General features: G+C 39.8%; 2 protein-coding genes across 4 annotated transcripts; one reads left to right on the top strand and one right to left on the bottom strand.

Moving 5' to 3' along the window:
- The first annotated feature begins 20 nt into the window (after nt 1-20).
- Nucleotides 21-9,732, top strand: LOC103718813 (putative lipoate-protein ligase A). 2 transcript variants are annotated; one of them, XM_008807798.4, is made up of 6 exons: nt 21-156; nt 789-986; nt 1,191-1,429; nt 5,191-5,247; nt 5,374-5,522; nt 9,315-9,732. In XM_008807798.4, the coding sequence occupies exons 2-6, from the start codon at nt 811-813 to the stop codon at nt 9,555-9,557; spliced, it is 864 nt and encodes a 287-aa protein (XP_008806020.2). In that variant the 5' UTR covers nt 21-156; nt 789-810; the 3' UTR covers nt 9,558-9,732. The 2 variants fall into 2 exon arrangements, with proteins under 2 accessions (XP_008806020.2, XP_008806023.2); XM_008807801.4 differs by lacking the exon at nt 5,191-5,247 and having other exon boundaries at nt 25-156.
- A 2,035-nt stretch (nt 9,733-11,767) lies between these two features.
- LOC103718814 (transcription factor CSA) lies at nt 11,768-14,083 on the bottom strand. 2 transcript variants are annotated; one of them, XM_008807802.4, is made up of 3 exons: nt 13,567-14,083; nt 12,932-13,384; nt 11,768-12,312 (listed from the first exon to the last, which is right to left on the bottom strand). In XM_008807802.4, exons 1-3 carry the CDS (start codon nt 14,045-14,047, stop codon nt 12,029-12,031), a joined length of 1,218 nt encoding a protein of 405 aa, XP_008806024.2. In that variant the 5' UTR covers nt 14,048-14,083; the 3' UTR covers nt 11,768-12,028. The 2 variants fall into 2 exon arrangements, with proteins under 2 accessions (XP_008806024.2, XP_008806025.2); XM_008807803.4 differs by having other exon boundaries at nt 12,974-13,384.
- Nucleotides 14,084-23,402: the final 9,319 nt, after the last annotated feature.

The raw sequence follows: 23,402 nt of genomic DNA, 5'->3' as shown, positions 1-23,402 counted from the left end.
TATGCCTTAAATCTTTTGATAAATGGAGTTATCTGTCATAAGATGCATTCATGAGGGGGTACTTGTAAATCAGTACCCTCATGTATATTCTGGTCCGTTGCCGTCCTAACCGGAGGGAGTTTGGGAAGGGGGGCGCGAGGGTTCTCTGGGTCTCAGGTAACAAATATCTCTTTTTCTTCCCCCAGTTCTTTTTCTTTCTTTTTGCTTGCTTTCATGGATTGATAACTGCGATCGGTTTACTGCTTCAGTTGATCCCAACTATCTTACCTTATATTAAAAAAAAGGAATTTTTGTTTATTTGGAGGATGTTGGAAAACTTAAACATGGAGGAATGAACTATTTTTGTAGTGGATTTGATCTGTTCTTGGTGCAGGTACTGTTAATGGTGTTGCTGCGAGAGAGAGGGGGGGGGGGGGGGGGGGGGAGAGGGAGAGGGAGAGGGAGAGGTGATTTCTTTTTGATGGTTTTTAGATCATAAAACCTCGTCTTTTTATCCGTAAAACCTTAGAAGCACTTTGATTGTAGGAAAAAGAGGCTCCTTTTTTTAGGTGCTGTCGTTCAGACAGAAGAAATTGGATAAAATTTTATTTCCTACATAATATAAATAAATAAAATATTTTTTAAGAAATTCATGATCAATCTTCTAGCATATGGTAGGTACAAATAAAAATATCTTAACTTGTGATAGAAACTGTTGAGGTAATGCTATATTATGTCCAAAGTTCCGATTCTTTTTTTTTTCTTGAGAAACAACGTTGTTCTCTTTACTAAAACGGACACAATTGCAGAACTATTTAGTTCACTCGGGAGATGATTCTACATCGAGTTAGAGATGGTCTTCCTCTGATGAATCTTGTTAGTTTGAGAGCAGTTCCTATTCTACAGCAGCTACATTTGGAGGAAAGGCTTCTCAGGAGCTCATCGGATAATTGGTGCATTATTAATGATGGAACAAATCGTCCTAATATAGTCATGGGGATATCTGGGTAAATCTCTCCTTTCATTACTCTCTTTATTTTATTTTTTTTCACCTTCTTGTCTACTCTCTTGTTTGTGACTAGGGACAGTTGTGAGTTGTGACTGATAATTTTATTCTTGAAGTCTTATTCAATGTATTGTTTGGACAATCTCATAGAAATAATTGGGCTGTGAATAAAATACTGACTGTGAATGGGAATGTTTAACATCAGGAGACCTTCAGAACTTATTGATCTAAAGTCTGTGCTTCGCGATCGTGTTCCTGTGATTAGAAGGTTTTCTGGAGGAGGAACTGTTATTGTTGATGATGGGACAATTTTTGTCACTTTTATTTGCAATAAGGATGCTATTCCTGGGCTGCAACCATATCCTCACCCTCTTATGTCTTGGACAGGCCAGTTGTACAAGGATGTGCTTCATGGGTTTGGTGATTTCCATCTCCAAGAAAATGGTAAGTAAAAGGAAAAATTCGAGCTCCTTCATTTGCATGGTTTGCACAATTTGACATCATTACAGTTCTTTCAACTAGGAATATATGTTTCATTGTGTGATGTTTTACCGTAGCCCATCCGCTTCAAATAATACATTAGTCTCCTTGATATAGTCCTGTTCATTATATGCAATAATTTTCGTTTGGGAGTTCCCTTCATGATACTTGACAGGCTATATGTTTCTTATCTTTATGAGTTTTGATGTATGATCAATTCTGGAGTAGTTCATTTGCTTTACAATTCGTTCATTCTTGGATATCACATATTTGAGACATGTCTCAGTCTCAAATCTAAATAATTGTTCTGCTATTGAAACACTTATAACAAATGAACAAGAAGCAATTTATGTTTTGGCAGCATTTGAAACACCAGTATGAGTTAGTTATGACCATGAACTGTCCATTTCATCCACATTGAGGTCTGCCTTTTAAAGTGGATGTAATATTTGTCATCTTTCTTTGTGAACATCATCATTGTTCATCATCACTGTCCCTGAAAACAAACCTGTTTTGATGTCCAAAAACATGTAATTTTTGGTGACATCTAAGAAGACATAGCAGTATTTCCTTAGCCTCCTACATTCGGGGAGGAATTTTTATCTCCTTTTTTAAGAAAAAGATAAGTAATCCCATCGCTTCATTTCATTAAGCTCATTAAATGCAATAGAACAGAAGTAGTCCACAAGCATAACTCACTGGACTTATTTCTTTCTCGTTAAATTTAGGAAAAAACAGATGAACATTTAAGCCAATAAAATTTCAGATCAAGTTTAACCTCCTTCACACAATTTGTTGCAGCTCTGAAAATTCTAGCATCGTGTCCTGTACGAATTATCCACCAAATAATTGCCCCAACAACTGAGGTAGGAAAGTTTATTAAAGAACATAATTAACTATTGCGAGTTCTGAGACACCTCGAGCAGGATAATCATACACAAGAAACCTTTCAGATAATCCTCTCCTCCCTCTAAACTTCTTTACCCACCTTGTAAGTTGACAATTTGTAATGGATGCTTTGAATGCATATTCTCTGTCATCTGCCCCATGATCACAGTAGTATCATCACTTGTTCACCAGTAGGGGAGGTCGTACAAGATTAGCAATTTTTCAGAACTTTCTTGGAGCGGATTCAGATTGACCGTGGATGATGTAGTGATAAATAGGAAGGATGGATGTATGCTCAATTCCAGAGAGGGAGAGCATTTGGCCCAGCAATGTTGAAGTTGTGATCTTTTATTAAATTGACCTTCAAATCCTTTCTTGAGTTCTTCCAGTCATCATTGCCCAGTTCTTTTCCCATGAGATATGGGTCCTCTATAGAGCAGAGCTAAAATTCCACAGAACGCTCGAGCATATTTTCATGACCTTCTGGCAGCTTGATGTCAATGCAATATTAGGCAAGAGAGGAAACTGCTAAGTAATTTACATGGCAGGGTGGTTGGAGATCTACCTTATTGGTGACAGATTATGCACATGCAACCAAGGAGAAGTCCTCCAAAAATCCTGTAGACTTGCAAAGAGTCTGCATGAAGGAATATGATGCACTTGACATATGGAGCTGTTTTCATTTGAAGGCATAGAATCCAAAGAGCCACAACAAACTCAGTTCCAGTCTTTTTTTCCAATTAAAAAGAAAAAAAAAAAACTACTCACGTTCCATGTGACATGAGCCTCTAAATATAGTCTGCCATTGGAAATCTCTGAGTTCATCGCAAAGTCTACATTAATATTCTTTTGATTGATTGTTATTTAAATATGATACTTTAGGCTCGAATATTTCTTTTCTATGTTGTTTGACTATAATCCCTTATGGAACATCTTGAATAAATCATGTATCTTATGCGCTGTCATGATCTTTCGTGAGATATTAAAAATAACTACTATTATCTGCTCTAATTTTTATCATAACTCTAGTATTCTTGTTACTTGCTTTCTCTCTCTCTCTCTCCAATTTGCACTAGATACCCTCTTTAAGTTGCACCACAGTTCCTCAATAAAATATAAAAATCTGAACTTGAACTTAATTTAGAAATTACATGCCACATCCTCAATTTAATGCAAGGATATGGTGCAAGGAGAAGTGGGAAGCAAGACGAGGGATAAATCCATCAAATTGTCTATTTGGAGGAAATTCTAGCACTCTTTCTGTTACAAGGAAGGGTTGGAAGTTACGAAGTTGATGCCTTTGAGTGAGAATGATTAGGAGCCCAATGATTGCCTCCTTTTATGGTGTGAAGATTTGGCACTACATTTTCTTGTGATTTAAAATTTTTTGTGTAGTCGTGGCCTTAGTTTTTCTATTGGTTGGTAGACAAGGGACAAGTGAATACAAGAATGAAACCTCGAATGTCTGTAGAGCAACTCCTTTTGCATAGCAGGTCATCTTGGAGGGAGAAAACATATAGATGATGGGGGGATCATCAACGATTCTGAACATATGATGCTTATGTACTCGATTTGTGCAGGAAATTATGAATATTGCAAGCTTTCTTGGTCTTCGAGTCGCCTATATAATGTTCATGAACACCAGTTGTGATTGCTGATGCAATCATGTTGCTGCTTGTGCACACACATGCACATGTTTACAAGGTGAAAGGCGCACAAAGTGAATGTTTGGGAGTGATAAAAGGCTCCTCTCTAACTACCTGCATTATATGTCCTGGATGTTGCGGACTACTGCCATCTATCTACTTCATCTTTTCATGGGGCTGATTCATATAAAAGAACATACACTATAGGAGAGTTGCTTCAGTCAATACTTGGTGCATATAGGCCCATTGGAACACCTCAATCATAATTTCTGGGGATGTTTCTTGAGAGTTGGGTTGATGGATGGCCTAATTTGTGAAACAGGCTTGAAGAGAGCGGTCAAGGTTTGAGAAAGGGCAATGCTTGTGCTACATCTGGATGTGATCGTCATCCAGATGATGATGTTTGCCAAGTGGGCCATGGAGTGCATCAACAGGCTTGTATGATCAGTGGCCTTAGCTGTCGCATGCAGCCTAAGACACCAATTCACATAGTGCTATTAAGTATGCATCATGGCCATGTGAAGTGTATCCAGATCTGCATGCTATCGCTTCTCAGTTTGAGGTAAACTGCTTTTATGAGATAGAGAGTGTTGTATGGACAACTATAATGCTGCTATCTAAAGATAAGATTCTTTCTAATCTCAGATGAAAGTGAGAGTAATTGGAATAGGGGGTTTTAAGGCTGCTTTGGTACCTTCATGGAAGCAGGAAGGACATCTTGGTCGTTTGGGAGGAAAGATGAGTGGCTCATACTGGGAGGCATCAAATTTTAAGTTGGTGTGCAATAACGTGCAGAAAAAATAATTTGGCAGACAGCTTCCATCATTGTCAACAGTCAAGGATATTTTCATTATATATTCAGTTTGTGCAAGTTCATCGATGTTACTCGTTTTGTGCATATGCTCTTATTTGTATGTGTATAGATAGCATAAGAAAAGTGATGTCTGAGATGACATTACTAATTTGTGCAAATGCATCATTGTCAGTCACATGCTCTTTACATACATGAATATCCAGACAAGGCCTTAGCTTTTGCACTTATCTCTTTAAATCCTACATGATTGCTTATTGCCTGAAGTAGGAAAGTACAAATGTAATAGTTCTTTTAAATCCATCTGCAGATAGCCAAACCATCTAAATTGATTTGTTCTGTCTTTATTCCCAATCTCTGTTTCTCTTTCTATCTTGCAGAAATTTTCTTGTACTACATGTATGCGAGCTTAACAGTACTTGATACCTATTTTACTGGTAATTTTAGTTCTTTAAGGACTGTAGAAGTTCATGGCTACAAACTTTATGTCCATTATCAATTCTGCTATCATTTATCTAATACAATGCTTGCTGATCAGATTCTCGTTACCTACATATTTTCAGATTATGCAATCGGTTCTCGCAAGTTTGGTGGAAATGCTCAATCCATAACTAAAAATCGATGGGTCCACCACACATCATTTTTATGGGATTATGATATCAAGAATATGGAATACCTGAAAATTCCCTCGCGAGCTCCCAAGTATCGATCAGTATGTTTTTTGTTTCTTTGCTATATCCTTTTATGACTTTATATCAAGAATATGATGCTGACTTACTAAGAATGATTTGAGCTTCGACACGTCCTTCCTGAATGCCTCGTAGTCATGGATTTGATCAGGCTTTGTTCTATGGTTTCACTATTTTCCCCCGTCTCATGCTAATATGTTGAGCAATTTGATTTTTTCTTGTAACAAAAATCAAATGTCAAGACCATTCATATTAGTATTTATATTCCAAGTTGACGTGATATGGATATGATATGCGATTTTACGTATCAACCATTATTTATCTGAAATTTAGGGCATGTATATGGATGCGCAACACATTGTGTTAATATATTATACAGAATACTTAATAGATACTGAGCACTCTTTAACATGTGCTAGGGGTTAACATAGTACAATACAGTGTAGCTAATTGTAACTGAGGTACTACTGCTTCTGTATCTGTGTACACTGTACAATGCATCATATATGGACATGACAAGCTTGCTGAATTCTTGAATTCCAATTCATGATGATTTTCTACTCTATTTCTTTTGTATAAATTTAATTATTAAAAGAGAACTTTTTCCTTTTAATGATGCCTTGTAGCGAGTTTCACTTTAGTTCATGGTGTGTTGATTTGTTTGAAGTCTGATGATCAGATCACAGTGCTCCCATTAACATGCTTGGCCAATTTTTTTGATGTATCCTGTTGGTGACTTAATAATAAGTAGCTCAATGGAGAACATAAAATTAAATGGATTATCTAATCACTTGCAAGATAGAATTTTCCTGCTTAAGTTTTAGATTATAAACTCTGTCACACCCCAGATCTGGAGCATGATTTGTCATGCCTTAGATTCAGAACATGATATGGCTGTGCTACCGAGGGGTACGACCCACGATAACATGAAGCCAAACGTTTCATATAGCTTTCAAATCCATCTCAAATATAATAGAATAAATAGGAATTTAATTTCATTATTCATTAAATAAACACCAATATTGGTTTAGAGTTTCTAAATCTAAACATAAAAATCAAGCCTATAATCCTCATATTTAGAAAACCATTGACTATAAATTCATAGTTAATTTAAAATACTAAAATCCTTCTACAAAATTGCCAAGCTTGCTAGCCCTAACTCCAAGCCTGGACCATTCTTTGTTCCTATCGATCCTATAAGAAAAATAGAAGTATGTAAGCGACACAACTCAGTAAGTAAACCTGTCACTATCTTACCAGATCAAGCATAAGTTTTTCATGTCAATACATCATTTAAGAAAAATAACAGGTATTCCAAAATGAAGTATTTCATAGTACAGTGTATTAAAAATGGTTTATAAAGCCAATCATGCATGTATGAATCATTCATATTTCATAAATATAGTTTCTAGTATATAGCATAAATAAAATTATAAATCATTTATTATTGATCAAATTACTTCTCTCAGACTAAATGCTAAGGTTACTATTATACCCGTGACAGAGCTGTAATCGACAAACACTAATTACTATTACTCATTGGCAGGATCGTATGCCAACTACTATTACCCACTGGCAGGGTCGTATGCCAACTACTATTACCCGCTGGCAAGATCATATAAAACTGAATGTCGATCTACTTCACTTTTAAGAGCCATACATGGTTATCTGGGAGACTTTTTGTCATGGTTCTTAAAACAATTTTTCTTAAGTCATATTTCTTGAATCATATTTTCTTAAATCATACGTGAATAAAACATTAAATGACTTTATAGAGTTCATAGCCCATAAAAAAGCATTTAACAGTAAAATAATCATGAAATTATTTTTTTATACCAAAAATACAATTTCATAAATATGGAGTTTATAATTCACAAATAATGCTTAACGGTAAAACAATCATGGATCTATTAATTTGCAATAAATCATGAGTTTCATAATATCGTATGCTTGATCTTTAATTTTAAGAAAACATGATATCATCAATATTTAACTCTATTTTCATATTTTCATAATACCATAAATAAGTAAAAATTCAAAAACTAGTAAGGAGCATAAGATTTACTTACAAGTTTGAAATTAGTAAGGCGTACAAGGTTTACTTACCTCTTTCGTCTTAGATCGTCAAACTTCATTAGGCGATTCAGTTAACTCTATTAAAAATATGAAAAGCGAGATTAATTTCTATTCAAATAAGAAATGAGATGGTTGGTCGGGTCACGGTGTTCGGCGGCTCTAAGTAGGTCAGGTGTAGACGATTTGCTCAATGAATCGGACTCAATTAGGCCAAGATTAATCAACAAGATTCATCAATGGAGGTTTCAGGGATATTCAACAGAACCAAGGTGATTGGTTCAGTAGGCAGCTTATGCACTAGGGCGGATTAGGGCCCTTTACAGGGTCAATTCAGGTCTAGAGAAAGTAGAGAGAGGAGAGAGAAAGTGGAGAGAAGAGAGAGAACATGGAGAGAAAGTGCAGAGAAAAGAGAGAAATCAAGAGAGAGTAGAGAGAAGAGAGAGAAAGTAGAGAGAGGAGAGAGAAAGTATGAGAGAGAAAAAGAGGGATGGTTCTCTCTCTCCTCCTCTTCTTTCTTTCTTTCTTTCTCAGTAATAGGAGAGAAAGGGAAGGTGGGCTGGTGGCCGTGGACTTGGTGGTTCGGCGAGGTGGCGACCAGCAGAGGGTAGTCGGCAGCGGCGGCTGGCAACAATTAGCCCAAAAACAGGGTCGATATGAGGTCATGGCTCGGCCGATTGTGGGTCCCTACCTGCTCGTCGGCAACCGGGAGGTTCGGCTCCAGCCAGGGGCCAATGCAGGGAAGGATCGGGAGCTGTGACGAGCGCCAATAGTGAACATGGCCAGAAAAGGAAGAGAAAAAAACGAAACAAGGGACAGTGATTAGGGGAGCTTTTCAATCGATTTTCAGCCAATTTCTCGGCTAGTGGGGGAGGCTTAGGGTCGTGGAGAGAAGAGGAATCAGAGAGGAAGAAGGTTGAGGTGTTACCTCGGCTCCAGCAAGCTCTCCAGCCTCGATTTTCGGCGAACACAGTGACAGGCAGCCGCAAATTTCAACGAGAAAAAGAGAAAGGAAGGAGCTCGATGATCGTCAGTGGAGGAGAAAGAGAGGTGGGGAGGTTAAATAGGCAAGGTCTCCGAGTCCTAGATGAACTCGGATTGCCTTTGGAGTCCTTGATTCTCGCCGGATTCAGAGGAGAAAGAAGATGAGTCTTCTTCCTCTGTTGCTTCGTGCCAGGGAGCACGATGGGGCCTTGGGCCTAGCCTCTTCGGGCCCGTCCACAGGCCCAAGGAAAGTGCGGGCCAGTCAATGGACCGGGCCCTCACAAACTCAGTAAACTAACCTCGAAATCTGACCTTTTCCCATAAAAAAACTCGGTTTATGAGCTATTTCATTCATAGCATTACATGATGCACTTCTAGCTTGTCTAATTAGCACTTTCGAGATTTGCTCATGCATTACCAGTGGTATCTAACTCCTGTCTCTATTAATTATATCACTGAGTTCTTATTTTAGCAAACTTCCAATTGTTGGTGGTTATTGCATTCGTACAAAATTACAGACATGAAGTGACTGATTTATTATGTAAGTACATATCTTATAAATATCTTATTGAAGTGTTGCTAAACCTGGTACCTGCACTTAAAATAAACTTCCCTACATTGATTATATAACCTTCACTTAAGATGTTAATTCACTGAAAAATACCTTGTAACAAGAAGAGCGGCAGTATGCTTTGAATTTTTAAATGTAATGTCTCCAAAACTTGCATTAATGTGAATTTACCTGCTTTCTCTATCAGGCAAGGCCCCATGTTGAGTTCTTATGTCGAATGACAGAATATGTGCCCTCCAGATCAACTTTCATCGAGAGAACCATTGCATCTCTTGGAAACCACTTCTCAGTTAAACCCATTCATCAGGACAGAGTTATTGATCCTTCCAATACATTACACTCCAGTTCGAAGCTGTTGACCAGGCAGGAGCTGGAGGAGGCATATTCATCTCTGTGTGAAAAACTTCACATAGCAGCTATTTCTGTATAATTTTTGAACATATGCTGATGCATATTTTTTCCCTAATTGATTGACTATTTTTCCCAGAGAAATTGGCTTTCCCTTGCTTCTCAGAATCCTAACTATTGTATCATGTGTTTAGCTGTTTTTATATTCATTAATTTAAAGTTTGCTCTGCATAGTGTGCAGCAGACCTCTTTATGCATTTAATTGCAAATATTATGATACTAACATTGCAACAGATTTTACTTCCGTAGGGACATAAAGATTCATAAAAGAACATTTCAAGTTAATCAGTGGAAACAGATAAATCTAGACTTTCTTGGAATCAGACGAGAAAAAAAATGGTAGATGAATCAATCTTATCAAGTCGAAGGAGGTCCTAATGGATATAAACTACTGTATGATATAGTCCATTCTGAGGCTTTCAAGTTTCAAACCTGATTAATTTTAAGTAATGTAGGGATAATTCTTTTGAGGCTGCTTGCTGACATGGATATGCCGATAGAACAGGACAGTACAGCTTACAATATATGAGGAGCCGCTTAATCAATCATGGGTTAGTTTGTAGTGTTTCATTTACCCCAACTTTTGATTACCCAAGAGAATCCCATCACTGTGGTAATCAAAGTGTTCGAATCTACTTGTGATCGGAAGAAATGAAGAATGGCAGGAAAGAGAGTGAAAGGTCACTGGAAAAGTTTGCTAACCACAGCCTATGCTGAATCTTTAACCTGGTTCCTTTCCAGATCATCTCATGGTCATTTTGTGGGTAGTGTAAATAGTCTGTACCCTTAGGCATAAGATCCTATGCCCTTATTCTCTCTATTGGGTCCAGAAAGAAAAAAAAAAGATAATTTAAAAAATGTTGCCTTATGGGAATGAGGGAAATGAGGCCCTCTGCCATGATTCTCTTGTTGTTAAGCAGAAATAGTTTGCCCTCTCGGTCACAAGTGTTTGCCATCTGATGTAAAGGGCTAGGAGATTCTGTGCAGGCCTGAGTTCTTTCTACAGGCCTTCCCACAGTCATGAGTAAGCTTGTTGTCTCTGTCTCTCTGTCTTGTTTCTATTATAAAGGCCTCTTCTTGTGATCAGTGATTCTCTTCCATTTTTGTGTTGCTCCCTTCTTTGCTGTGGATAGGACACTTTTACATAAGAAGCTAATCTTATTCTTGGCATCTAAAGGGCTAAAATTGGGATCAGTGATCAGTGCCGTCCGCTACTCTGAACAATCACAATTGGATGGTTGTGATCAAGAACTTGCAGCAAGTTTCCTGTGGTGGTAACAGGAGCTGCGTATGATAACTTCTACAAAGTTAGAAATGATCGGATGTAAGTGGTCTTTTGGTATAATTAGTTGTAATTTCTGGGTGTTTGGTCCCGCAAGTGAGATGTGATAGTATAAACCAAACCTTTGGTTTCTTTTGAAAAATGCCAAGCCTGCTTTGCATTAGAAGGTCTGAGCACTTAATCCAACCAAACATGCCTAACTTCAATCTGATAAAAATTCTCTTGTTTCTTAAAGCCGGTTGTAAAATGAACATCTTTGTTTCTTGTAGTCATCATCATAGGATTTCGGGAAGTAATACGATCGAGGCTAATTAGTAGTTGCTTATTAACAAAACAATATGCTAATTTCTGCATCCAAAAGTTGAGAGGATGCCCTCAACCCGAATGAAGGCAAGATTTGATCTAAGATTACTGGTATAACCAGCACAAGAATATACGAACCCGCCTTCGGTAGGCGAGGGCTTCGTTGTTCCTTCACTAGCTTGATCTGTAGATGTGTTCTACCAATAACTTTACTACTTTATTTATTTTCTTGTTCTCTTAGATAGGCCTTCTCTCATGGATCCTGTAAGAAAGAATGCTTAGGCGCAAGCAGCAATGGTTGTCACAGCAAAGAAGATAAAAAATATTTTACTTTGAAGCGGAGCCAACTGCACTGTAGATGCAAAGATTGGCAATTAAGACAGACCGGACACCAGACCATGAATAACAACAGCATTAAGTAGTTCATACGTGAACAGTTGAGCATGATTGGTATGGTGTGTAATGCTTCTTAATTAGCAGTTTGCTTTGACACTGATGTCATGCTTGCATTTGTAGTGACTTTAATGGTGGTCTCTATTGTGCTTCCCTTGCACTCGACAATGATGCATAAAAAGGTGCATCTGTTGTCTTGGTCATCGCATTCTATTATTTTGTTAATACTTCGTTCTTCTTTCATTTAATTGATATGGACTAAAAATTTCTATTGATCACATTAAAAACCATCCTTTTGTCTGGCAACTTCAGTGAGAGGGAGGGGAGAATACAGTAGGGTGGGTTCCAATTTATACTCAAATAACTTGATCTCATCTTTGAAAGGATTTGGATTACGGTCTCCTGTTACTTGTGCTACCCAACTCAAAACAATGTTCTCATTTTCCCATCATGGGTCTCTAATGAACTTCCTTGCCAACCTTCTTCATTTCCCATTCTTGTGTTACTCCTCTCCCTCAAGTGGCTCCTACTCCTAGGAAATCTATGAAAGGTGGTGTGGTGGTGGCTTCAGATTGACCATTTTCTCCATTCTCCTTGAATGATGATGAAGATGATGATTCAGTAGCTGAAGCTCCTGACGCGGAGCAGTCTGAGAAGTAGGATAGGTAGCTTGGCTGCTGCATAGCCACCATGAATGGACGTTGAGAGTAAGAACCCATGAAGGACTCATCTCTTGGTCTATCCCAACGCCAGTTGTTGGTGCCGTGGAAGCTTGTTGTCTTGCCCTGAGCCTTGATCCCTGCAATTGAACCAACCAAAACGGTGAAGCAGTTTTGTATACAATGAAGAACTATTTCGCCATCACTTATGACAGTCACTTTATTTTATCTTCATTTGTTTTTCCTTCCTTCAATATATTTCTTCTTCGCATGTAGTTTTTTGAGAGAGATTTTTTTTATTCTATAGTTTATCACTCCGCATGTCAACATAACGACTGCTTAGAAAATAAATAACTTAGGGTGTCAGGCGCAGATTTTCCCTCTGCAAGCTCGCCCTTCTGCGTGTATTGGCAGGACCTAGTTTTGGGTTTCCCCTCCGATTCCAAACGAACTTTGAAAAAAATTCAAAGTCACGAAGTGACAAGAAAATTTAAGAGAACTTTTTGTTATGCAGGAAAAGAAAAGCTTCACAAGTACTATTGAGCTAATGTACAATTTCAACTAGGAGACTGGTAATCAGTAAGGCCATGGAGATAAGGCCTCCTCTACGGGGAAAACCAACGAGGGCAAGCAAAGGAACCAAAATGCAACAGAAACTGCACCAACTAGTATGATGATGATAGCGTGTTTTCTTTCTTTTGAAAAAAATGATAATTAAAATGAGAATAGTAGTGATGATAAGAGATAGGGAGAACACACCAGAAAGGAAATCATAAGGTGCTTGAGCTGAACAAAACCCACCATAACAGGAGACTGAATCCTCTGCACCCCCACCAGTTGCGCTGTGATATGAGCCGTCGGACCCACCCATGGCAAGAGAGAGATGTGCGAAGGGAAGGTGTAGGCTGCTGTTGAAGCCACAAGTTACCGAGGTAGCCGCAGCATCCTCCAGTCCCCTGTGGAGTACAGCTTGGCTAAGCTTCCTCCTCCTGTAGGCATTGGACTGCTCCCTATATTTTCTAGCCATGATGACATGCCAGTGGTTCTTGACAGCATTGTCTGTCCTCCCAGGAAAGAGCCTGGCAATCATAGCCCACTTATTCCCATACAATCTGTGAGCAGCCATCAGCTTCTCCTCCTCTTCTTCAGTGAAGGCGCTCCGGTTGATCCTGGGGTCCAGCTGGTTGAACCATCTCAGCCTGCAGCTCTTCCCTTCAACTCCCCCACCAATGATGATAAAGAAATGAAGCAAAACAAAAACAAATCAAGATCTCAGCCTTCAAACTCCAAGCAACCAGCTAACTATATTCTAGCAACAGAAAGGCAATCATAACAACAGCAGCAGCAACAACAACAGAGAGGAGATGATGGTTATCTCCTTTTTCTTTCCTCACCTGATCTGCCCTCCAGCTTCTCTGCTATGAGGTTCCAGTTCTGAGGGCCATGGAGGGCCACAAGCTCTCTGAGCTTGGAGTCTTCTGCAGGCCTCCAATGGCCTCTGGCACAGAGCTTCGACTGGCCACACTCAGCAGCCTCCTTTCCTGCCAATGATCCCTCATTTGTGTTCTCTCCATCTGGGCTCTCTTCTCCAATGGCATTGATGTGGTTCTCTCCAAAACCATAAATGGCATCGGAGCACTTCCCACCTTCATCCTCACTGCTTTGTGGTGGGTGGCCCTCTAGGCCAATGTAGTTCCTCCTAAAAGAAGAAGTCCAAAAGGTCTTCTCTGAGCCCTTGTTGGAGCAATTGCTCTCCACTGAAGAAGTTGGATTTATGGAGAGAGAACCCATCTCAGCAAACAGCCCCGTAGAAGAGGAAGAAGAGGGTGGGAAACTGCTTAAGCCTTGGCCCCCATTACACTGCTTCAGAGCCATCCTTAACAGAAAGGGGGTAGGGAAGATAAGAGATGGAATAAGAGTGAAAGTGTACGAGAGAGTGATTAGATTTATAGCATCTTAGCGTTATAATATATCAGAAATTCACTCTGCTTCTCCACTCTTTTTTGAAACCCCGTCACACCCAGCCGTTCATCTATCACACTCACCACTCATCCAACAAGCCCTTCTGACTCAAAGCACACGTGTGGGTGTCCATTCACCGCACGTGCGGCACGTAAGGAAGGGTCTCTCTCCTTATCCCCCAAGCATCCGTCCCGATGGGGGTCTGTCTCTTGCTAACTCTACCGTGGTGTCCTGCAGTGGTGAAAGACTTACATGCACCAGGTCCAGTGGACCAGTCTAAATCCCGGAGCATATACATGGTGGACAGCAGGCATCCCTCCTTTGATATCCTGGATTGTTTAAGTGACTATTGGACTGGTCCATTAGACCTGGTCCATCAAATATTTAGACCCTGCAAACGCCTACACGCACCTTTCTTTTCAAAGGCCAAGCTGGGTTCTGACACCCTCTCCACTGTCGATCCCAACCCTAATAAATGCACACATAGCTCTCTCTCACACACGCACACGCACACACGCACACAGAGACCCGATCTAACCTGAGAGGGGTTTAGCTGGGTGTCAGTTAACCACCTGAAGCAGGTTGAGCCAGCAAACAAAAATATCAGAAAAAATAACAGGATTGATGTGGACCGGTTCATGGCTCTTCACTAAAAGTAGAGCCCAAAAGGGTGTGGACGGTGTGTTTGTGGCTTTGATGCCTCTGATCACACAAAATTAAGTTCCAAAATCTTTCACAATTACTCATGAAACTACTTCAGTTCAAGAACAGTACTCCCCAAAGTAATAAAAAAAAAAAGGAGGAAGAAGAAGAAAACTGTTCGAGGGTTTGCATGTTTCCTTATGAGGAAGGTACTGGCTTGCAGTCGTATTTCAGCGCCATCCCAACGTCCGAAGGAAAACCTACCTGCTCGAACACCTACCATTACTCATCCTGGCCCAGCGGAAACCCAGAGGGCAGAGGCAGGCGTTTTTATTTAATATGATATGAACAGTGTCAGTGCAATGTACCTTCCCTTAAGTTGCCCTAGCTGATAAATATGTTTCTAAAAAATAACAGAAAAGATCATTTTTGAGGAGTTACTGGTTCCTGATGTTAATCTACTACTTCCCTCTGAATGCTTAGACTAATGAAGAATTAGTCGACAATTAGAATAAATATAAAACAGCATAATTAGAAGCACAACAAATGAAAGCCCCCATAAAAACATGGGGGTAAAGATGATTAGATGAAGGATGATAATCAACACTAACCTATTCTAATAGTTAGAAAATAACAATATTTAAATCCTAAAATATAGTCCGGTGATCCTACTAGATTTGATTTTGGCATGATTATATTCTAATTGATAAATATTTTGACAGTCATTTGCATGCATAATAAACTTGTTATATGTTCATTTTTATTTTGAATCTTTACCCAGCATAACAACAGGACTACCATCAATCATTTTGTAAAAATAGTGGAGAAATTAGTCATGTCAAACACTTGATAAAACACCTACAAGAACCTCCTCCGAATCAAAGGGAAAGGTAGTCATTTTAGTTTATTATGGATATCATTCCTTAGATTTAGATACAATCTATCAAATCTAAAATAATGCTAAACTCATTTTGTAAAAATAGTGTAATGTTAAAATCGTTTATGAATATCCAAAATTTGGATGGACGAGTCTGAGAGTATACAAACATTATGAAAGCCAACCTATTCGATATGAGACTATTATTCCTCGATACAATCAATGTTAGCTATTGACTCGTACATGGTTAGAAAGCGACGATGGCGCAAGGGAAAAGCAGATGGCCAGATCATGCTGGCTCACCTGGGATGTGTTCAAAAGATAGAATATCCATATTTTGATGGTTATTGGATTGTTTGCAATGCTGTATCCGGTACTAATTGGCTGAAACAATAGACCTATTGGAAACCCAGTTCAGATCTCCTTGGCAGTCCACCAATCTGACTCATCTTAACCCATAACTCTCAGGCTACTTGGACTCATGCCCGGATCCACGGGTTCATTAAACTGTAGGCATGCACATGCACTGAAGCCATTTTAAGTGTACAACCAAACCAAGGAATCAAGCATTTAAAGGTGTGCTGAATGAATGTATTTGGAAGGGAGCGAGCAGCTAGCAGAAAGCAAACAAAACTCCCAACAGTTCACAAAGTCATGAGTACTTGACCCTATCACTTCCAAATTAAAGTTGAGAACAAGTTTACACAAGGAAACCTAGGGAATTGAATAAATGAATCCAAAAAAAGTTCTCTTAGCAGTTTGAGAAGCTTTGGCGAGTGAATTCTGAAGTATAACATTCTTGGTGGGAAAAAGATGCTACAATAATATTGTCTACTACCATTCTACGATGTGACACAGCCCTAAACAGTCTACTAGACATCCACTTTCTAACTCCGCCATCCATTCATTCTTTCTCGAATACTCTTTCACACCTAACGCTTGAAATTTGTTACCATTCTTTCAGGTCCATGCCACTTGGTCCTCATTTTTTATTATAGAAGATGTCTACTTTTATTCACTTATTTGCAGCACTCATACCTGCTATGCGCCTATAAATGCTCCTGGTCATATTATCTGACTCCAAAAACATGCAAATATTTGGTAGTCATCTCCTGATATATTTACATCATTACAAGATTATGGATAAATATATCTGTGCAAATTAAGATAAACATTTTTATTATGGATCATGGTCAATGTTTATTATGCCATTAAATTAACAAACTAAAATCTGTCGATTGCAACTTTGATGTTCTAAGATATCAACCGGCATAAATTTCAGTTTCAGTAGGTAGGAATTAGCATCAGTATTAGAACTAATTAATTGAGAAGGATCACCCGTTATTTGAACAGTTCATAAAATACATGCCCACCCATTATTTGTAGTTTAATAATGATAATAAAAGATTTCTTTTTCTCTCAAACAAAAAATATAATTTTTTTTTTTTTTGGTGACAACAACACTGGAATTGTCTAAAAAACATATTGTGGAAAGTTATTCATAGTGAGTCATCAATAGTCTGTGCAGTAATTTTCGAATCCATCTCAAAATGATAACAATTTACAAGGGATGATATTTCTGAATTCATTTTTATCACGTATAGGATCTGATGATCATGAATCTGATTGCAGCGCTAAAATAATTCTTTATTCAGGTGAGTAAGATTTGGTGTTAGTCTTGGTTATTATTTGTTCATTTATTCATTTATTCATTCAAGAGAGAAAAGAAAAGTCAGTAATAACAAATTATGTGTTCATTTATTCATTGATGTAAATATTGCACCCACAAATTATGTCCATAGATTGATTAAGGTGCAGTAATAACAAAAAGCCTTTTAGGGAACAGTAGATGAATAATTGGCGTCCTCGTTTTCCAAAGCATGTCTACATGTGAAAAGTCATTTGCAGTCAGACTGCCATGAATAATCTAGGAAGGTGCGTGAACCAGCGCTTGGGATCTCTAAAGCCTTTGGCATGATGGGAATCGGCATTCCTTTTGAGGCATCTAATCACTTAAGGAAATAATTCCAATTTAACAAGGAGAATCATCACACTCAAAATGGCAAACCCACCAAATAAGACTACATATAAATCAAAATAATTTTAATTCATAATATTTAGTTATATCTTGATAGGTACAAAAATAATTCCACAGCGTCAAACCGACCAGCCTGAGCTCCACAAAAGATACGGCAGGCCTTGCATGTCTTGTAGGGCTAAACCCTATAAATGTAGCCATTTGGGATCACGTTCCGAGCTCGTGCCGATGGGCCAAGCATGATAGAGACATTTCCGACAAAAACCTAAGTCTAAGCTATTAAATATGAGAGCCTCTTCAATTTATCCAAAATGATTGTGTCGAGTAACCTAATTCCTTGCAGGCATGGTAATCTTGGTTCATCTTGGTAATCAGAGGGACACAAACCAGGGGTTATCTGACATTTGGTCTCATTCACTCTGGAACAGTATTTTTTTAATGACTAGAAGCCTTATAACATTTCCTTAATTCTGGCTGCAGCTAGAAGTGCCATTAGTAAAACGTTGTATGGATGGGCCCATATAAGGCAGGTCCCTCGTATCAATTAATATCCTTCTCTTTCTTCTGGTTTTGTTGCATGAGAGAGCAAGGTATAGTTAATAATCGAATACCAAGCAGTTTGGTTGGGGCCAAACAATACGGATAGACAATTAATGCAGTACAATTAAAGTTGGATAAGCTGCCACCAGTGAAGATGTCTATGGAAATGAGGGCAGCGCAGAATCAGCATTGAAGAAGGAGCCAAACAGTCCCAACAAGCCTCAATTTGGGGACTTTGAGCTCCATTTGGACAGGCTTTTCTTTTTCTTTTCTTTTTTTTTTTTTTTTTTTTGTTAAAGTGAATAGCTTATTTTCCAGTGAACTCCATTATGAATAGCTATATATCATATTTAGTGCTGGAAGCATGAATTTTTTTTTACCTATAACAGTTCAATCTTCTAAGGATAGAGAAGTTAGGACTTCATGGCGCAAGAAAATAATATGAATGGTGACTCTTATCCAGGAATAGACAAAGTTCTTAATTGTCTTAAGAAGGTTGGTCTATTAACTGGATTGTTCTTAATGTAAATATTGCACCCTCAATGCTATTGAGTGGCACGAGCACACACAAGACTGCTGTACGCCGTCTAGTATCTCTACCCCCCAATTCTGAGGCCGGCGGTACTCTTGGGTCTCAACAGATTGATGAAGTACAACAACAACAAAAGGTTTTTTTGGGACCAATGGATGAATGATTAGCGTTCTCTTGAAAGTATGCCTACATGTGAAAAGTTATTTACAGCCAGCCCGCCATGAAGTATTGGCAGTTGTGTGAACCAGTGCTCGGGATCCCAAAAGCTTTTGGCTTTGGGGGAGATGAACATTCTTTTCGAGGCATCTCACTATTCAAAGAAATGATACCAATTTAGCAAAGAGAATCATCACACTCAAGAAGGCATACCCATTAAATGCTGCTACATGTAAATCCAAATAATTTTAATTTATAATATTTAATTATACATCAATACCTATATGAGTGAGATTATGATGCTGCAATCAATCAAGAGCTTAGTTCTATAAAATGTGTGGCCATTTTTCATGTACCTATATAATGGAGATACTTCTAACAAAAACCTATGTTCAAGCTATTAAACATGAAAGGCTCTTTAACCCTTTTTTTTGGGGGGGGGGGGGGGGGGTGTGGGAATTAACCTAACTCCTCACAGGCATTGTCATCTAAGGTTCACCTTGGTAATTTGAGGGAGAGAGAGTAGGAGCTATCTCATGACATTTGGTCCTAATAACTCTAGAACAGTGCTTATTAAAATATTTTCTTAATTCCGACTGCCGCTAGAAGGATCATTGCTAAGTGTAAAACATTGTGCAGATGGCCCCCTATATTATCAGGTCCCTTGTATATTGGTATAATTATCTTTCTTTCAATTTAGATGTATGAGAGAGCAAAGTACAATAAATAATTGAGAGTTGAGCGGTTTGATTTGAGCCAAACAACACAGAGATAGACAATTAGTGCAATATAACTAATGTTGTATAAGCTGCCATATAGTGAACTATCTTTTTTTTTTTAAGTAACACGAAAATTTTCATACCATTCTAGTATAAGTACATCTAACAAAATCAAAAAAAAAAAGGGGGGGAGGGGGGGTGAGGACTCCATACAATCGCAAAATGAACCTCCAAAATATTGAGTGACGAATGATGCCACCCAATCAACTGCTCTATTCGTCTCCTGGTATACATGAGACACACGGACATCCAGACAATTATACAGATGACCACAGATATCATACAAAAGAGGGTGCTCGATAGCAACCCTAGTATGGCCCTAGATCCACCGGATGACAGTTACCAAATCCCCTTCAAGCTGAATCCGATCGAACCCTAGGACGAGGCAAGCATAAGAGATATCCTCCTAGACTACCCTTATCTCCATCTCAGGAACAAAAGTGTCATAAAGTAGACAACCCCTTGCCGCAATTAAGATGGAGTCAGGCCTCCTGATGACAAACCCAACCCCACCTCTTTTTTTCTCATCCACCACACTGCCATCAAAAGTTATCTTGAGAAAGCTCGAGGATGGAAGCTCTCAGGCGATAAATATCGCACAAGGCACCATCAGAGCTAAATGGGAGCCCTAGGTGTTCCTTATAATCCCAATTCCATCAATAGTCACTACATGGGTATGCTTTACTGTATCGATAAGCGCCTTGTCCACTACAATCCTTAGGCTCTTTTCTTTGTTCTCAAAGACTCTAGCATTCTTGTTCAATTAAATTTGATAAGAAATATAGGCGCACCTAATGCCACTGGCTGAGTCGACAAGTCTCCTCATGGACTCCTCAGGAAATCAAGAAAAGTTATGGCCGGAGTAGGAGATTGCAAAACTCCACAAGCAACACCTATCAAGCGCCATATCAGGACTGCCTTCGGGCATCCAAATAGAACATGATCCACTAATTCCACCACCTCCGGGTAGCTATCACAACTGGGGGAGAGCCTCACCCCTCTTCTAAAGAGCACACTCATGGTTGGCAAATTGCCCCACACCACCTTCCACAGAAACAAGGCAACCTGTGGGTGAATACAGAGCATCCAAAAATCAACTGTCATCAATCAATCGTGACGTCAGGGCCCCGTACAGCTCTCCCAAATTAGAGACCTTTACCTTAGACCGGCAAGTCGAGCCTTAGATGCTTCTGTCCAGTCCACCCAGTCTCAAGATTAATAAGGCTAAGATACTCTCTACCAGTTGTTCCCTAAAGTACTGTTAGACCGTAGCTATGTCCCAACTCGTCTCCCTCAGGCTTGGGTGGTCACACACCTTGAGGCCTGAGCAGTCTACGTTAACCATAGTGGGCTATAGTCATAAAAAAAAATTTGAGATCCAAGTATCCTTCTACACATCGATCGACTGGCCGTCATTGATTATCCACCTAATCCGAGGTAACACCCTCAGAGCACAAGAGCACATGTTACACCAGATGAAGGAGCTATGCCGATCAGCCCGAAAGTCTGCAACTCTGATATGGTTGCCATACTTGGCTCTCATCAAGACACTCCATAATCCCTTAGGTTCCAACAATTCCTGGTCTACATGTCTTACCACAAGAGCCTCTCTCCTCATCAGAAGAAAGTAGATGCCCAATCCTCCACTGGTGCAAGGCTGACAAAGGACTTTCCAAGGCATGAAAAGAACGCCTCTCCTACCATCCCGCATTCTCTCAAGAAAGTTCCTGAATATCCACTCCAATCTCAGCAGCAGCACCTTGGGCAGCAGAGTGTTGGATAAGAGACATATTGGGACAGAGCTGAGGACTGATCTCACCAGCATCATCCTACCCCTCATAGAGAGGACACTCGTCTGTCACACCTCTAGCCTCCTGCTGATGCTCTGCTCAACCTTGCCACAATCTTCCCTCCATAGAAGTCTCCCCGTGATAGGCATCCTCAGATACCTACAGTAGTTAGCTTGCTCTCCAACCCCCAAGATCTTCTTGATGCTATCTTTAAGTGTTGGCTTGGTGTTCGGGGTGAAGTGGACTGCAGACTTGGCAAAGTTGACTCGCTAACTTGAAGCAGCATGGTAGCCCTCCAAAATGCCCCTAATCCTCATAGCACTCTATTTCGTGACTCGACCTAGGGGCATGCAATCATCCACAAAAGGAAGGTGGGACATTGGGTCGGCCTCCTGTGTAGGCCTATAAGCCTTAATGACCTATGCCAAGGAAACAACCCAAAGGGCTTTGGATAAGGCATCATCACAAATGATGAACAAATAGAGAGAGAGAGGACAACCTTGCTGAAGACCAGTGGTGGAGTCGAAGAAAGGAGTGGGTGTGTCATTCACCAAAATGGCGAAGGATGGAAAATGAACACATCCCATAACCCACTGGATTCAGTCCTCACCAAACTTGATACTGTCCAAGGTGAAGAAGAGGAAGCGCTGGCTCATCCGATCGTAGGCCCTCTCTAAATCCAGCTTGACAGCCATAAGGTTTCGTCTACAAAAGGCTCTCTGAAGATCATGCATGAACTTCTGAGCTATGAGTATATCAAAGATACTGCGACTGCCAACAAAGGCACCCTGCTTAGGGATGATGAGTCTAGAAAGGATCCCTTTGAGTTTAGCAACCAAAATCTCCATGATGGCCTTGTAAAGAGTAGAGCAAAGGTTGATAGGTCTATAATGACCAAGCTTGGTGGTGGACTATTGTTTGGGAATTAGCGTAATGAAAGTCCTTCCATTCCCTTGGCATCGACACCATGTCAAAGAAGTGTTGGATAAAAGCTACCACCTCGTGATGAATGATAGGCCAGTACCTTCTATAGAAGAAGTGGAAAAACCATCAGGGCTTGGAGCTTTGTCCTCTATCAATGACCAAAAAACCGCCTGGACCTCCATGGTTGTGATCGGCATAAATAGAACCCCCTTCTCAACCTCCAAAACTCTCACCTCAGGAATAGGGCCAAAAGAAGGACTTCCATGCTTAGCCTGGGTCAACCACCTCTTACTTAAAAACTACAAGAGCTTCCAACTAATGACCTCCGCATCCTCGGTCATCACTCTACTACTATCTCGAGGCTTCGGATCATGTTCCTCTATCTCTTGATTGTTGTCAATCTGTGAAAGAAACTAGTATTCTAGTCACCCTCCAAGATCCAGTGGACTCTAGAGTTCAGGCTCTAAAACGTCTCCTGCTGGTATAGGAGCAAGTGATGCAAAGACAACATAGATCTCAACTTGGCCAAATCCTCTGAAGACAAACCCCCATCCCGCTCCTCCTTGGACTAGAGAGAGACAATCAAGCTTCTGCCTCTTCCAATCTCCTAAAGATGTCGCCCACCTCCTCTATGTTTTGCTTCTGGAGCCAGCACTTGAGTAACTAGAGCTTGCGGGTCATATGGTATATCATATCACCTCGCACCGCCCTACTCAACACCTCCCTGACAATGTCCCAAGATATCAGGTATGATAGCTAGATCTTCTTAAACTAGAAGGGGAACTAATACGAAATGGTGGACTACATACAGATGAGGATCAGGCAGTGGTCCAACCCAATTTGTGGAAGATACTACACATGACGATCCAAAAACTACTGGATCCATCATACTATGGCAAAGGCTCTATCAATTCTCTCTTAGACCCTAACTCCCCCCCGGCAGTTGTTGCACCAAGTAAACCTTAGCCCTATGAAACCAAGGTCCACCGA

This window comes from Phoenix dactylifera, chromosome 8, assembly GCF_009389715.1.
Source record: "Phoenix dactylifera cultivar Barhee BC4 chromosome 8, palm_55x_up_171113_PBpolish2nd_filt_p, whole genome shotgun sequence".
In the NCBI taxonomy this organism is placed as follows: domain Eukaryota; kingdom Viridiplantae; phylum Streptophyta; class Magnoliopsida; order Arecales; family Arecaceae; genus Phoenix; species Phoenix dactylifera.
The sequence above is the reverse complement of the archived record's forward strand: the minus strand, read 5'-3'. Positions and strand labels throughout refer to the sequence as shown.